Source organism: Notothenia coriiceps, unplaced genomic scaffold (assembly GCF_000735185.1).
Source record: "Notothenia coriiceps isolate Sejong01 unplaced genomic scaffold, NC01 NC01_scaffold00031847, whole genome shotgun sequence".
Taxonomy (NCBI): domain Eukaryota; kingdom Metazoa; phylum Chordata; class Actinopteri; order Perciformes; family Nototheniidae; genus Notothenia; species Notothenia coriiceps.
The window spans coordinates 435,215-449,325 of record NW_011364548.1 but is presented as its reverse complement, the minus strand read 5'-3'; the positions used below and the strand labels follow the sequence as shown (position 1 = coordinate 449,325).

The following is a 14,111-nucleotide window of genomic DNA, read 5'->3' as shown; positions in this document are numbered from 1 at the left end:
ATGGCAAAATCTTGTGTTTTCCTTGTTTTAAAGGCTGGAAAGTGATGTGATTTACCAGGTTGTGTCCAATGTATTTCCTCAGCCCCCTTAGTCAGTTTATCGTCACTACTGATAATAATTTATCAAAAATATAATTGCGTAAATATTTTGTGAAAGGTATTGATAACTTGGTATTTGGTCAGAAACATTGTGATCTGTTTTTTTTTCTTATTGCTGAGCTTTGAAACAAATACTTTAATATTAGATGAAGATGAAGTAGAGGTACCACTAATGTTATGTAAAGTGTATTGTTCTGTTTATACTGCGGTTGTTCCTGGCAGAGCGTGGTCTGGTGGCTGGGAAGGATGAGCCCTCTGACCCTGCACTTCCTAAAAGCCAGTGGCTGATCTGACCTGCCCATTATCCATGGGTGACCCCACTATTATACCCACTGTCGGTACACGACGCTGCACTGAGCGGCACCGCCCTGAGCTGCAGACGAACCATAGCTCTCTCCTCTGAACAGCAGCACTGGCCCACACAGCCAGAGAGTTAGAGAAAGAGAGAGTTCAGAGTAATAGTAAGCAGGTAGTTAGAGGTCAGAGGTCCTGTGCAATCGGGACAGCACTTCCACTCCTGGCAGCCAGAGCGGAACTCTGAGAGGGACCTGGAAGTAGATATGATGACCTTTTGTACAGAGGACCCCAAAATATAGCCTCTTATCAAAATGACCTTAACGCAGGAGCATGGGAAGGCGAGCAGAGTCCATCCATCATCTTAAAGATTAATCCTCCTCTCTATTCTTCTCCTGAATCTATTAATAATGTCGCCAGAAGGGAGAATTTGCGGCAAAGATTTATTCTGATATTGTGACTTTTATTCATTAGCCTATAACAGGGGGATTCCTTTAGGAGGAAATATGGAGTTGGCTTAGGGAATGCTAATTCACTCCTCCTGCTCCTTTTGAACGATACAGAACTGTATTAACTCAATCACTTCATTTTCTGAAAATATGCATTTGTAAGAAAATTAAAGAAGATTATCGTTTACACTGCAGAGGTCACCAGTCATTTCAGGTTGTGAATTCCAAACAGCTTCCATGTGTTACTTGACAAACATTTAACAACATCTCGGATAATTCTGTGGCAGGTGTGAAATCAATTTGACTAGAAAATCTGGCACTTAGATCGTAGCTTTTCCTCAGTCATTGAAACAAAGCAGCCACATTAATAGATCTGTACACTGGATTTCGCACTGTGGAGCAGCGCTGACAGCCCCAGGGGCATACTTCAATTAGAGACATGGGTGAGTTTAAACACTGCAGATCTACTCTCGCTCAAAGGCGTTTGTCTCCCTCTCTCGCTCCCCCTGTTTTCCTGCCTCTCAGTCTCTCTCTCTCTCTCTCTCCATATCTGCGCGGAGCACTCACTCTCCTTCTTCTTCTTCAAGTCCTGCTCTCTGTAATCAACCCAGTGCTAATGGCTTATTCTTTCTGCTCCAGCACCCACATTTCACTTGTTTATTTTCCCACACTCGTAAATCTGGGGACGCGTCACAAGCGCAGCGATATTAGAGCAATAATCTCAGGTAATTATCAGATGCCCTCTCCCACTTTTTCCTTTCGCACTTTCTCTCCTTTTCTCACTAACACTCTCCTTCTCTCTTGCTTTAAGCAGAGACAACCAAAGAGAAGTTCTTTTTCGCTTTGTTCGTCTTACAAGGGAGACCTGAATATGAGGACCATATAAACTATTGGTTTATATATTTAATGTTACTGATGCGTGCATTATTGTAACATTAAGTCTGTCACACATCCACTGCTCACATTGTAACAAGTCTAATCATCTTTTTTTTTGTTGAAATCATAGATTTGTTCAATAAAGAGTTACTATCTGAACAACATAAAACACCCTCTATATTTAGATTCTGGTTTTGGTTAAAGAACAACTGTTTTAAAAAAAATTCAAAAACCTGAAGAAAATGAAAGGGAGTAACTTCAGGGAGTATCCTCAAATCCCGAGAAATAAACTGAATAATCTTTGGCTTAATAGACAATAAGTGTTACCAGAATAAAATCATTTCTGTTCTTTTCTCATATACCTTTTTGACATCACCATTTTTATATTTTAAAGAGTTGATTGATCAAAGCATAATATCGGGAATATGGTGGGTTAGACTGCCACTTACCCACTCCTCCCGAATGAGGCTGGCTGCCTTGCTGGCCCGAGACAGGTTTCGACACGCCAGGATCACATGGGCGCCATGAAGAGCAAAAGACCTGGCTGTCTCGAAGCCTGAGACACGATCAGGGAGACAGGAAGACAGACAGAAAGAAAAATGTGAGCGAGCCATGCTTCAAAGATTAGTTTTTTTCTTAAGATAACTTTGATTCTCAGGGGTTGAATCTAATGGGGTGTCGGGGTGGTGATGCTGGCGGTGGGGGTTGGGGTGTAAGTTAAAATTCCTATCAATTTTCCATATAATTTCTTTCATTGAGTAACCCAGTGGTCTGGTAGACGGAGCTAATCATTTCTCTCTGAAGTGATGAAACTGATTGAATTATTGTGGACTTCCTCCTCTCTTATTAGATAAAGTTTTGGATCCGACCGCCGGCTCTGAGGAAGGTATTGCTGCTCGTACTGGGTTAGAGGAAGGGAGGTTGTTAATTATGTTGGGAATTATAGAGTGCTGGCAGTAATTATGAAAACATGGCTCATAATAGAGCGTCAGATGAACAATCAAACAGACATGACATTCAAACTGAACCTTGGTGTGATATTTCAGAACATCAAAGTGCCTCTGATAAGGACGCTTCTCCCATGAAACGAGGTACGCGCATACACAGAATTTATCAGTCCAAGACTACTTCATGGCTCCATCCAAATCATGTAGTCACGATAAAACTGACAAAAACTGAAGATAGAGGGAGAGAATTTAACTTCTAAATTACAAGTCTAAATGGGTCATTTCAACCCATAGGTTGAATTAATTTATGAGATTAACATTTTTTTCCTTCCCCGTATTTTTATTCCCTGCGACATTTACTATCCCTCAAAGTTCAACATTACCGAGCAGCGTCGCATTTTTCAGTCCAGCCTCTGCAGTAAACACAAACCACAGTTTTTTTACACACACACACACACACACACACACACACACACACACACACACACACACACACACACACACACACACACACACACACACACACACACACACACACACACACACACACACATTGTGAGAGCCCTGATTGACGAAGTGACAGCCACAATAACTGATTGTCGCAAATAGGGTCTGAGAGGCAGAGTGTATCAGAGGGTGGATTAATATGAACTGTAATTAGATTATATGTCTTAATCTGATTTTCATTAAGAGCAAAACTGGGAGGCCTAATTGTGAGGAGAGCGCTAAGGACTAATATCTATTAAAACTCAAAATTGGAGTCGGATTGGAAGCCGTCTCTGACAAGTGAAGCATGGAATTAAATTATATGACACCTTATTAGGTGTAATGGAGGGGACTGTGGCTGAGAGCCGAGATCATTCCACTTACAGGAAATGGAATTGAAAATAAAAACAACATGACAGAAAAAAGAACGAGCGCTGTGACTCCCGGAGTAAATATGCCCTTTGAATTTGCAATTGGAGCAGCCAACTATAGGAAACAAATGTCATAAAATCTTCTTTATGTCATGCAAAATGTCTGGATTTTCACTATAATTTAATCTAAACACTAATAATAAAAATATGTAAGCTCTGAAATGTTAAGGATGTGTCTTGTATTAAGATAACAGCATATTTAAAATGTAACTAAATGTAACATTTTTTGTCAACAGAAAACGATCCATAAGAAGCTGCTAAATGTGAAACAGATTTTTTTTAAAGGATTCCAAGCATGCCATCATTTAAAGGCTTTTTTCAGCATTTATAAATTGGACAAGAGTACTAGCTTCTGGTAAACAACAACACCTCACACTCACTTGTTGTGTGTACAAACCATGAAAGTGAAATTAATCGACACCAGTGTTTTCCATAATGGAGAACAAATTAGAATATGGCAGCAACAACAGCAGCAGCATTGAAGTCATGTTTTTCCAATGACAAATAACAAGGGCTTGACATTAATTGTGAAATAACGAGAGTGGCGTTGCTGTAACAGAGACTCCACGGCGCCCTCTCAGCCATGTTGCCGGGAGAGAGGGCCGCAGTGAAATTAGTTCCTGGTCAGGTGTACAACACTGACAGTCTGTTTCAGCATTGTACTCTGATGGTGGAACATGGAGGAGGTCAGACAGGGGGTTCTTGTCCTCCGCTGGATTGACAGACGCCATAAGCTGTTTTACAACACGCAGGAGGCCTGGCTATTATACAGGGCTGTAATCATCTTTCAGGTTATTTTGTCTAATAGGACATGAGAAAAACAGATGTAAAGGAAGAAGAACGTGTGCATGGTCTTTTTTTAAAAGCAGGGAGATGAAGGCAACACATTCAGCCCTTTGATATTTTGAATCCAAAGATTCACAATGCAACAAAATATACAGTAAGTGGCTCAAAATTTGTTTTAGTGTTATGTATAAAATGCATTTAAAAAATGTGTAAAATATCCATTAAGCAGTGAATGCTCTTCATGGTACATTAGGATCCTGGCCCTACTGATATCCCCCAATAATGAGTGTGATTTAGTGATTTCACGCTTTGTTTGTCCTCCCTGGCCCGCCGCCCCTCTCTGGATCCCCCTCGTACACAGGTGTATTGGCTCAAAGTAATGAGATCATTACCAGCCTCGTCAGTAAACGTGTTTATTTGGCAAACGAAACAGCCTGCTCCTTCTCTCTCTTGATCTGCATCCAAAGAGGCATTTAACTAAAATAAGCTCCGTAGTACAATTGGGCAAACAGAAGTCAATTCCGATCATTACAAGACCTGTGGGTAAACACACACGGTTCCCACAATCCCCTTTCGACAGAGCTCAATTTGTGCTCGGCTAAAAGAACACAAGAGCAACACAGATCATGAACAGACTGCATATCACTCTCGCCAGTGCAATATATGGGAGTTTTAAATGTATTGCACAATATAAAAATATGCTGTGTGTTATATTTCTGAAGCAAACAAATAATATGATAAATATGAGACTGGTAATTACACTGTTTAAGTCTGTGTATGTATGACTAGTTTAATTGTCAACCTGATTTATGCAGCCAAGTTTCGTCAGATGGTTTGATGTTTATGAGTTTATAGAATTATTTAGGGTGATGCGGAGCTGTAGTCCTTCTGGTCCAATAATTCCTCAGCATCACTTCCTTGATTTTGCCCAGGATCATATCCCATCTCTTCCTAACTCGTTGGCTGTGTCTGAAGTTTCTTGCTTTTATTATAGTGAACAGTATTTACTGTCAGCAATCGCATTTGAGTGTCATAATGCTAGACCCTTGCGACCACAATAAACTGTAGTAAACACTTTCCAAATGGGAGAGATAAAACAATTAATAAAGAAGCATAGCTGTCAACAGCAGAACTTTTGAGCATATTGTGTATAAGGTATAGAATGGCATGAAGAAAAAACAAAAAAAGGCTTGTTTATGGAGATAAGAGGAACATTGCATCATGTTTTAAGCATGGCGCCCTCCCTGATAGCGAGTTTAAAGCTGAATAGAAATAGATCAAAAGCAGGAAGTGACGTGACAAATAAATCATCCTAAAACGTATGTACAACACAATGGGATACTCACACAATTGATAATACATTCTAAGCATGTGATCCTAAATGCTACTGAGTTCCTGTCTTTATGAATATATTTAGCAACTGTTATGTTATTTATTATATAATCACCAGTTTCTGGTTAAAATAAGAAAATTATAAATATGCAAATATTACAGTTTTGTGACTCTACACCTTTCAGTGTTGATACAAAATTATGACGATTATTACATGCCCTAAATATCAAGCTACAGTTCTCCAGTGTTTTTTAGTCAGAAAATAGTGAATGAGTAAAAACATTCAGAGACAAGTTAACTCCTGTCCGCCAGTGACGTGTGCACCTGTTCCAGCAGCTTTGTATTTATTGTCCCAAGAAGTAAGAAAGTGCACAATACCCCCACTCTTTGTGACTTTTAAGATCCCTTCTAATTCCCCACCATTAGTCCAAGAGGAGGGAGATGTCACCCCAAAAGTGGGATGTATGGTTAGTAATTACAGTCCAAGGTTGAGCTGTTCCAGGCGAGAGCACTAGAGTGGTTCTATTACCCCTCCCTGTCCCCTTCTGCCTCCTTCCTACCCCCCCACTGCTGTCACACCATCCATGCAGCCCTATCTAGTGCCCACCCACCCCCCTTCTCTCCTTCTGACCCTCTGTTTCAACCTCCAACTCCCTACACAATCTCTCATCATGGCCTCACGTTGCACTGCTCACCCCTGCAGCCAGCACTACCTGGCTGGCTACCTACCTACCTACCTACCTACCTACCTACCTACCTACCTACCTACCTACCTACCTACCTACCTACCTACCCTCCCACCTATCTATCTATCTATCTATCTATCTATCTATCTATCTATCTATCTATCTATCTATCTATCTATCTATCTATCTATCTATCTATCTATCTATCTATCTATCTATCTATCTATATATCTATATACCTATCCATCCATCCATATCTATATCTAGATAAATACAAAATGATTAACACAGATTACACTTAATGACAAAGATCTCCAAACATTGTGATTAAGTGGGAGCTGAAAGTACCACATGCAGGTCTTTCTGTTAAATCGTTGACATGATCTCACTGAGCTCAGACAGCACGCCTTTGCTAGGCTTTTCGTTCTCTCACAGATTTCTCCTTAGAGTCCGATGTTGTTGTTACCACCAAACTACAGTATCAGTTGTCACCAACACTAGCCAGATGTCAGATTTGCCCATTTCAGTCGACTAAATGTTGTGCACTGACCTGAAAACTTGTGGTTCATAGGAACCACCGGTTGTGTGCTTCTCAGCTGATTCCCTCCTGGCTGTTTTGTAAGCTATGCACTCAGGAGGCTGCTCACTTGGTCACATGAGAGTGTGAGTCCCGTGAACCCACAGCATTAACGGGTATTAATACTATTCTTCCTAATCAGACTAGCAGGCTCGGATCAATAATAAGCTAAAGGTGTGTGAGGCAGTGACCATGTGAAAGTGTGGGGTGAGAATGTGTGTACAAAATAAATATTCTATGCATAGAAAAAAAAATACTCATATGCATACAGTTATATGTATGTGATCCACTGAGACTGTTTAGTATGTTAGTGAAAGTGTACAAGACACAAAGTGAAATCTGATGTGTTCCTGTGTGCACAGACGATAACAAAGCATCACTGAATTATTAAACAGTTGACAGAGTCATCTTGGAATGTGTCCTTGTTAAGAGATTTCATAGCAGCAGTGACAATCCAGTTGTCATTAGAGAAGGGAAACTACTAAAAAGGCTGCCAACAACAGCAAAAGTTGCTTTCAGAATTCTCAAGTGTCGCACCATTTTCAGAAGTATCAACTCAAGGAAAAAGGCAAACAGTGCTGCTCCCTGTACACACAAGGATGTCAGAAGCCTCAATGCAAAGCGATCAAATTCAGTGAGTGCAGATGAACATTGAGATCCAGTCATGTAAATTGTAAATTGTGGAAACTTAATGTACTTCTTTAGCTTAAAGTCTTTACCCATTTATAAATGTAAGGAAACGGTTCTTTGTAAAGCAGTTAAAGAAACAAAGCTACTGTTTGTTTTAGGTGTTTTATCTTAGTTACACTGGTCTCTTTCCCTCGCTCTACTTGGGTACATGCATCAACGCAGGCAGTTGTTACAGAAAAGAAACAACATTTCTAATTAAATACATTTGAAAATAACAAAACCTTTACACAATCCAAGCCCAAAGCCTAACATAACAAATCCGCTCCAACCTGACCTAGAAAATCAACTTTGTCGGGTAACAGAATTATATTATCGCAACTTGCCAGATGACAGCAGAGGAAGTTATGAATTCCCTAAATGTATTCTTGGTGAGATGCCGCCCTTCAGCGTACATGCTTGAAACATTTGGAATGACATTAAAATGGTGGTTTGCATACCCTTGAGAGTAATTCAACTAGGGCATTGCAAAGTGCATTCAGCATTTCGGGAAATTCTTGCACCCAGGACATTGTAACCTGCAATACAATAATGCTGAATTATCTATTTATAACGGGTTGTGTCATTACCTCCCAGCGTATCTCCGTCCACAATTTGTAAGCTTCTCCATCTGGTGCACCATTAAATAAACAGACCTAGCGGTGTATTAGCATTTGCTCGCAGCACCATTATCAACAGCAGTTCAACAAACATTATGAAAACACCAAATTAAGTTATGCTTGTATTTGACTGGTAAGCTCAGTGTCCCATCAGAATGAGCTTTTCTGTATTATCATGTAAAGCAGAACGATTGTATTCTCATTTGGAACAGGTAGCTTCTATATTAGGCACTCTGTCAGTGAGTATTACTGCTGTCAAATAGTCTATTCTCTTTCTGCAAACTGTTAAATGGATGCCAACTGCGCTTCTGTCCTCTCTTCCAGGATAGCGCCATTTGACCCATCTGATGTGGTTTCAACCCTGGCTCAAAACAAAGAGCAGTATGAAGAGGAGCATGCGACAGCCATGTCCGACCTCCCGCCCCGCTCCGCAGAGGAGTCGGCCAACACTGGAGCAGGACCAGACTCCTCACAAGACCTCAGGACTTCCGTTCTCTAGGGGATCCGACAGTTTTGTCTGTTCCTACTGTATCTAAATAAAACCCAACAAGCCACTCTCCATCAATGCACCCAATCCTACTCCCCCAGAAACCCAATGAATTACCCTGTATTCTCGAACCTAACCACACAGACAGCCTTGGATTCTGACTGTAATAACTACTGTATATGTAACACATTTCTATTTGGTGTTTATGATTGCTTGTCTGTCTGTATGAGTGTAAATTGAAAGAAAAATATACTGTCACATATTTGGCATGTGTGAACATGTAGAACTAGAAGTGTGCATTAACAGGTGAGCACACTGTGAATGTGTGAACAGGAAGAAAATGTTTTAAAGTAATATGTGCATGTATGAGAGTGTGCGTAAATGTCATAAAAGTGAGTTAAGTTAGATTTCTGTACGTTCTTTAGGATATAATGAAATTGTTAGGTAAATTTTATTCATGCTGGCCACATCAGTCACGCTTTATGAAGCGTTTGCAAATAATATAAAAGGGGCAGTGGGTTTGATACATTCTCCCATTTTATTGGCAATTCTGAAGATGCTTTGGCAGAAGCAAAGACATCTGCAAAGTCTCATTGAAATGTTCACTGGCTAACCATAATAAAAAAAGATTTTTACATTATTGACATGAAATTTAAAATAGATTTTTATTCTACATATTTTTGACCTATTTGTCATCATTAGTGATTTAGTAGTACCAAATAAAAATGATAATGTTGGCTCTCTTCTTTCCTACTTGCCTCCCAGTATGGATCATTCTGTACTCTGCATAACACAATCTGAATTCTACAGTTCTTTGAGCTCACAAATTAAGTAATTAGAGGAGGTAAATTACTAATTTGTGCGAACAAACTATCATGAAGTATTCTCTAAAGATTACAAACCATCTCAATGTTGTTGAAAGTAATTACATTTGCTCATGTATGACTGATGCCATCTCACAGTCTTTTATTGTGTGAGAGACCGCACAGATCGGCGTCATTTGGGTTATGATCACAAGGCATATGAATGCTGTGTGTGTGTGTGTGTGTGTGTGTGTGTGTGTGTGTGTGTGTGTGTGTGTGTGTGTGTGTGTGTGTGTGTGTGTGTGTGTGTGTGTGTGTGTGTGTGGTCTGGTCATGCGCTCAATAGCTATTTAAGCCAGGAGAGAGAAATGGGCAGACTCTTGGGTTCCTACTGTTCTGAAGAAAGAGAGGAGCAACATGCACATTCAGAGGTAGGGGAAACATTTTACACTGATGCTTTTTCCCATAATGAACTGTAATATGCATTCAGTCTTAAAACTTAACAGTGCAAATGATTGCTTCAGCACTGTTTACAAACTGAAAGCGTATTATGTAACTAATGTACAATTAAGCTATTGATAACGAATAAAGAATTAAAACAAAGTTTTGTTTTACATGAGGATAGACAACATATTAAAAAAAAAATAGCTCATGTTGCACTTGTTGAGTACCATTTTAGTAGTGATTTCAATCATTTATGAAATACGGTATCTCAGCAAACACTCAACGTGTAAAGCATTTTCTCCAAGTTTTCTTTTTGCTTGAATGGGTATGGCTTTTTTTCAGTGGTGGTTATCACTGTTTCGTTGAAAGTAATTGCTCCTGCCAAACTATGAGTCACTCCTTCATTCATTCCTAATCAACAAGCCTCAAAAGACAAGCAAATCTTTAAAAATAAAAGTTGAAGCAAATCATGTCTTGCCGTCTGTCGTTGAAGGCATTTCTGAACTTGTAAGAGTTGAAAGCTAATGGCTTTTTGAGTTATGAATAATGACTCGCAGTGCCTACAGGGGCGTGTAAGAGAAGTTTCAGAATAATGTTAAGACAATTCGCTTTAACAAGAGAACAAGTGAGTTGTTCTTGAGCCTAATTGAAGTCTATGTCTGCAGTGTATTGAATTTTTTACCATCTTAAAAAAAGTGTGCTGGGATTACCCATGGCCCCGTACAACCCTGAACACAATAAGTGGCTTTGAAAAAGCTAGCTGTAACAAATCAGATCAAGTTAAATCTGTAGGACTATGTTTGTGTTTCCAACCTTGTTATTTGCTTATTCTCAAATGTATCCTCTCTTGATTTTGGTAGCATGTGGCGAGTGGTTCTCCTCCTGGTGACCCTGTGTGCCACCCTAACGCTGGCCCAGTTCCCCCGACAGTGCGTCACTCCTGAAGGTCTGCTGAGTGGCCAGTGTTGCCCGTCCCCTGCTGGGGTGGCTGGGGATGAGTGTGGCTCCAGCACAGGAAGAGGGCAGTGTGTGGCCATCGCAGCAGACAACCGCCGCCATGGACCCCAGTACCCTTACGCTGGGCGCGATGACAGAGAGAGGTGGCCGCTGAGATTTTTCAACCGCACTTGCCAATGTAACGGGAATTTCAGTGGCTACAACTGTGGGCAGTGTCGACACGGGCTGACTGGACCAAACTGTGATCAAAGGATCTCTGTGGGTAAGAGAATGGATGCTGCCTAAACTCAACACTGGCAGCCTGAAAATGCAATGTTTATCTTAATATTTAATATCTCGGTGGGCCTCAGAGAAATAGGGCAATATATCGGTTGAAGAAATGAGGGCAGCATTTATTGTTAGGAAAACTTCTGTGTTCATTTTTACGAACATTTTCTTCCCTCCTTTCTTCTCTCACCTCAAAACCCCTTATTCTTCCCCCTACTGTCATCCTCCACCCCTTTAACCTCGCTCCAGTGAGAAGAAATATCATGCAGATGAGTGCAGCTGAGAAGCAGGCATTTGTGAACGCCTTGGACCAAGCTAAGACGACTGTCCACCCTGACCTGGTCATCTGTACACGACGGTACATACACATACAATAAACATAATTTTGCTATAATACATTATTCCATTCATTTTCTATGGGCTTGATTATGAGAGAAATAATGCAAAACATATTTTAAATTGATTAAATGGAGTCCTTTGAAAGGGAGATTGATCTTTATTCAGCCAGTCTTCGGTCTTGTCTGTGGAAGAGACAGCTGAGCTTTGCCCAAGAACCTGCGGGCTTAGTCTAGCTGAGTCTGGCATTTGAAAGCTGAGTAATATTAGAGTGATCCCATGCTGTGTTTTTAAAGTTATCAATTCAATCTTAAGATTTATTGTGGAAGCTTTTTGTTTAAGCTGCAGGCGGATGTGCACATTATGAGTTAAGGCAAGGGTAAAGAGCTTTATAATGTTCTAAGTAACAGTACATACCTGTGAATAACCTATTTTATTAAATCAGTTGAGGATTAGGTATATTCTTTTTTGAAGCAGTTCTCAGCAGCAGGTAGAAAGAACCCTTTTAACCTCATGATATGTTATTATTTCTTCTGTATAAATGGGCACACCAAGGATCACAGCTGCAGGCCTCATATTTGAAATCAAGCTCTTACACATAAATAAAATGTGCATGCAGTGCCTTACAAATTTACTTCAACTTAAAACATATATTATCATCCATAATACGTGTTTATACTTTCTTCAGTGTAGAATGAGAGGGTAATTGTAGAGCACTGTGTAGGAAAAAACACAAGGTGACATTTATCTGCTGCTTCTTTCATCTGAAGGTACCAGGAGGTGTTTGGGCCTGATGGCAACACACCACAGTTTGAGAACGTCACCATTTACAACTACTTTGTTTGGAGCCACTACTACTCTGTCAGTAAAACTTACCTCGGGTCGGGCCAGACCAGCTTTGGAGGCGTAGACTTCTCCCACGAGGGCCCGGGTTTTGTCACCTGGCACCGCTTTCATCTGATTCAACTGGAGAGAGACATGCAGGTGAGAAGAGGGAAGGGAGGGAGGGATAAAGATGGGGATTGTGAAAAGGAAGAGGAGAAGGGGAAAGGGGAGATGGCCTTAGTGCTGATGGAGTGATGACATAAGTCAGGACCATAGAATCTATGAAAAGAGGAGGAATAAAAGAATGTAAGTGATGAAGACAAGGGATGAGGACAGAGAGAGGTAAAAAGGGTAATGCTTAAGGAAATTGGGGCTTGAAAGGGCAAAGATAGCGGATACCAATATACTTCATTTTCTAATTGTTCTGTAACAATTGATGCCTCCAATGTCCAACTTCTTTCTCTCCATATATGCAGAACATGCTGGGCGACTCCACCTTCGCCTTGCCCTACTGGAACTTTGCCATCGGAGGCAGCGAGTGTGACATCTGCACCGACGAGCTGCTCGGAGCCAGGAGCTCCTTCGACATGAGCTCCATCAGCCCCAACTCCGTGTTCTCCCAGTGGAGGGTCATCTGTGAGAGTGTGGAAGACTACGACACCTTCGGCACCATCTGCAACAGTGAGGACACATGCAGGAACACACCATGTACCGCACTGGGCAGGAAAGCAGTGTTGATTTACAGAGTAGTCTCAGCTGCATCAGAAAAGAGGGCAAAGAGCTCCTAAAGAGAGCATGTAGAACATAAGCTGCTATAAATAATACCTCACAGCTGCTGCATTCAATATTGCCGGCTGTTGCTACAGTTTGTTTGAAACAACTCAACTTTTAAGTTTCTGTGTGCATCCAAAGTGCTGCATCTTAAAACTATTTAAAAACGTTTTTCACTAAGTCTAGTTTCGCCATAGCAGCCATCAGCGCAACCAGTTTTTCAAGTCTTAATTCCCAATGGGGCAATGAGTTTTGTCAAGAATATGGCAACTATGTGTAACACTGTAATAGGATAGACTTAACGTGATCAGATTTGCAGGGATTGGATCTCATTCCACAGTGGTACCAGATTACAACCCTACTTTTGCTTAAATTTTCAAACACACCGCATTCATACACATTTTTTTCCCTCTGGTGTTGAGGAATCAAGAAGAATGTCAATCGTCTTTTAGCGTAGGGCTCTACTACAAACAGGCAAAGGGGCTTTTTTGAAACAATTGCATATGTATAAGACAAAAGCTGTGGTAATTTGGTAACAGGTACAACATGTGAGTGGCTAACGTGTGAGTGATCTGTCTCATTAATCCCCTTAGAGAGTCATGACAGGCCCGGTATTTCCTGCATCAACAAGCATCGTCTCCTTAAATGGGTTAGGGGGGTTGCCTCATTTGTGCATGTGCTTGTTGAAGACAGGAATCTAGCAGTCTACCGGTTCCTTTGATCTGAAGGAATAATCTTCAAACAGACAGACAACTCAGTTGTGTACCCTTCTGTTTATGTGCTCTTGTGTGTGTTTGTGTATGTGTGGGAGAGAACGCACAAAAAAAGAGATCATGCATGCGAGAAGGGAAAAAAAACAACAACTTCTGTTCAGTCACAGAGCTCCCACTCACTACTGTTGACTTTTAGTGAATAATTAAAAAAGAAAACTGCCATCCTGTCATGTTAAGGACTGATCAATGCCAAGGCACAC

At 40.7% G+C, this 14,111-nt stretch overlaps 1 protein-coding gene across 1 annotated transcript in view; it reads left to right on the top strand.

Annotated features, from left to right (window-relative positions):
• Nucleotides 1-9,907: 9,907 nt before the first annotated feature.
• tyrp1b (tyrosinase-related protein 1b) overlaps nt 9,908-14,111 on the top strand; it is a 6,120-nt gene continuing 1,916 nt past the window's right edge. The window contains exons 1-5 of the mRNA XM_010788338.1: nt 9,908-9,969; nt 10,843-11,201; nt 11,456-11,564; nt 12,313-12,526; nt 12,844-13,048. Coding sequence (XP_010786640.1) covers nt 9,956-9,969; nt 10,843-11,201; nt 11,456-11,564; nt 12,313-12,526; nt 12,844-13,048 — 901 coding nt within the window. The 5' untranslated portion in view covers nt 9,908-9,955. The remainder of the gene's footprint in view (nt 9,970-10,842; nt 11,202-11,455; nt 11,565-12,312; nt 12,527-12,843; nt 13,049-14,111) is intronic.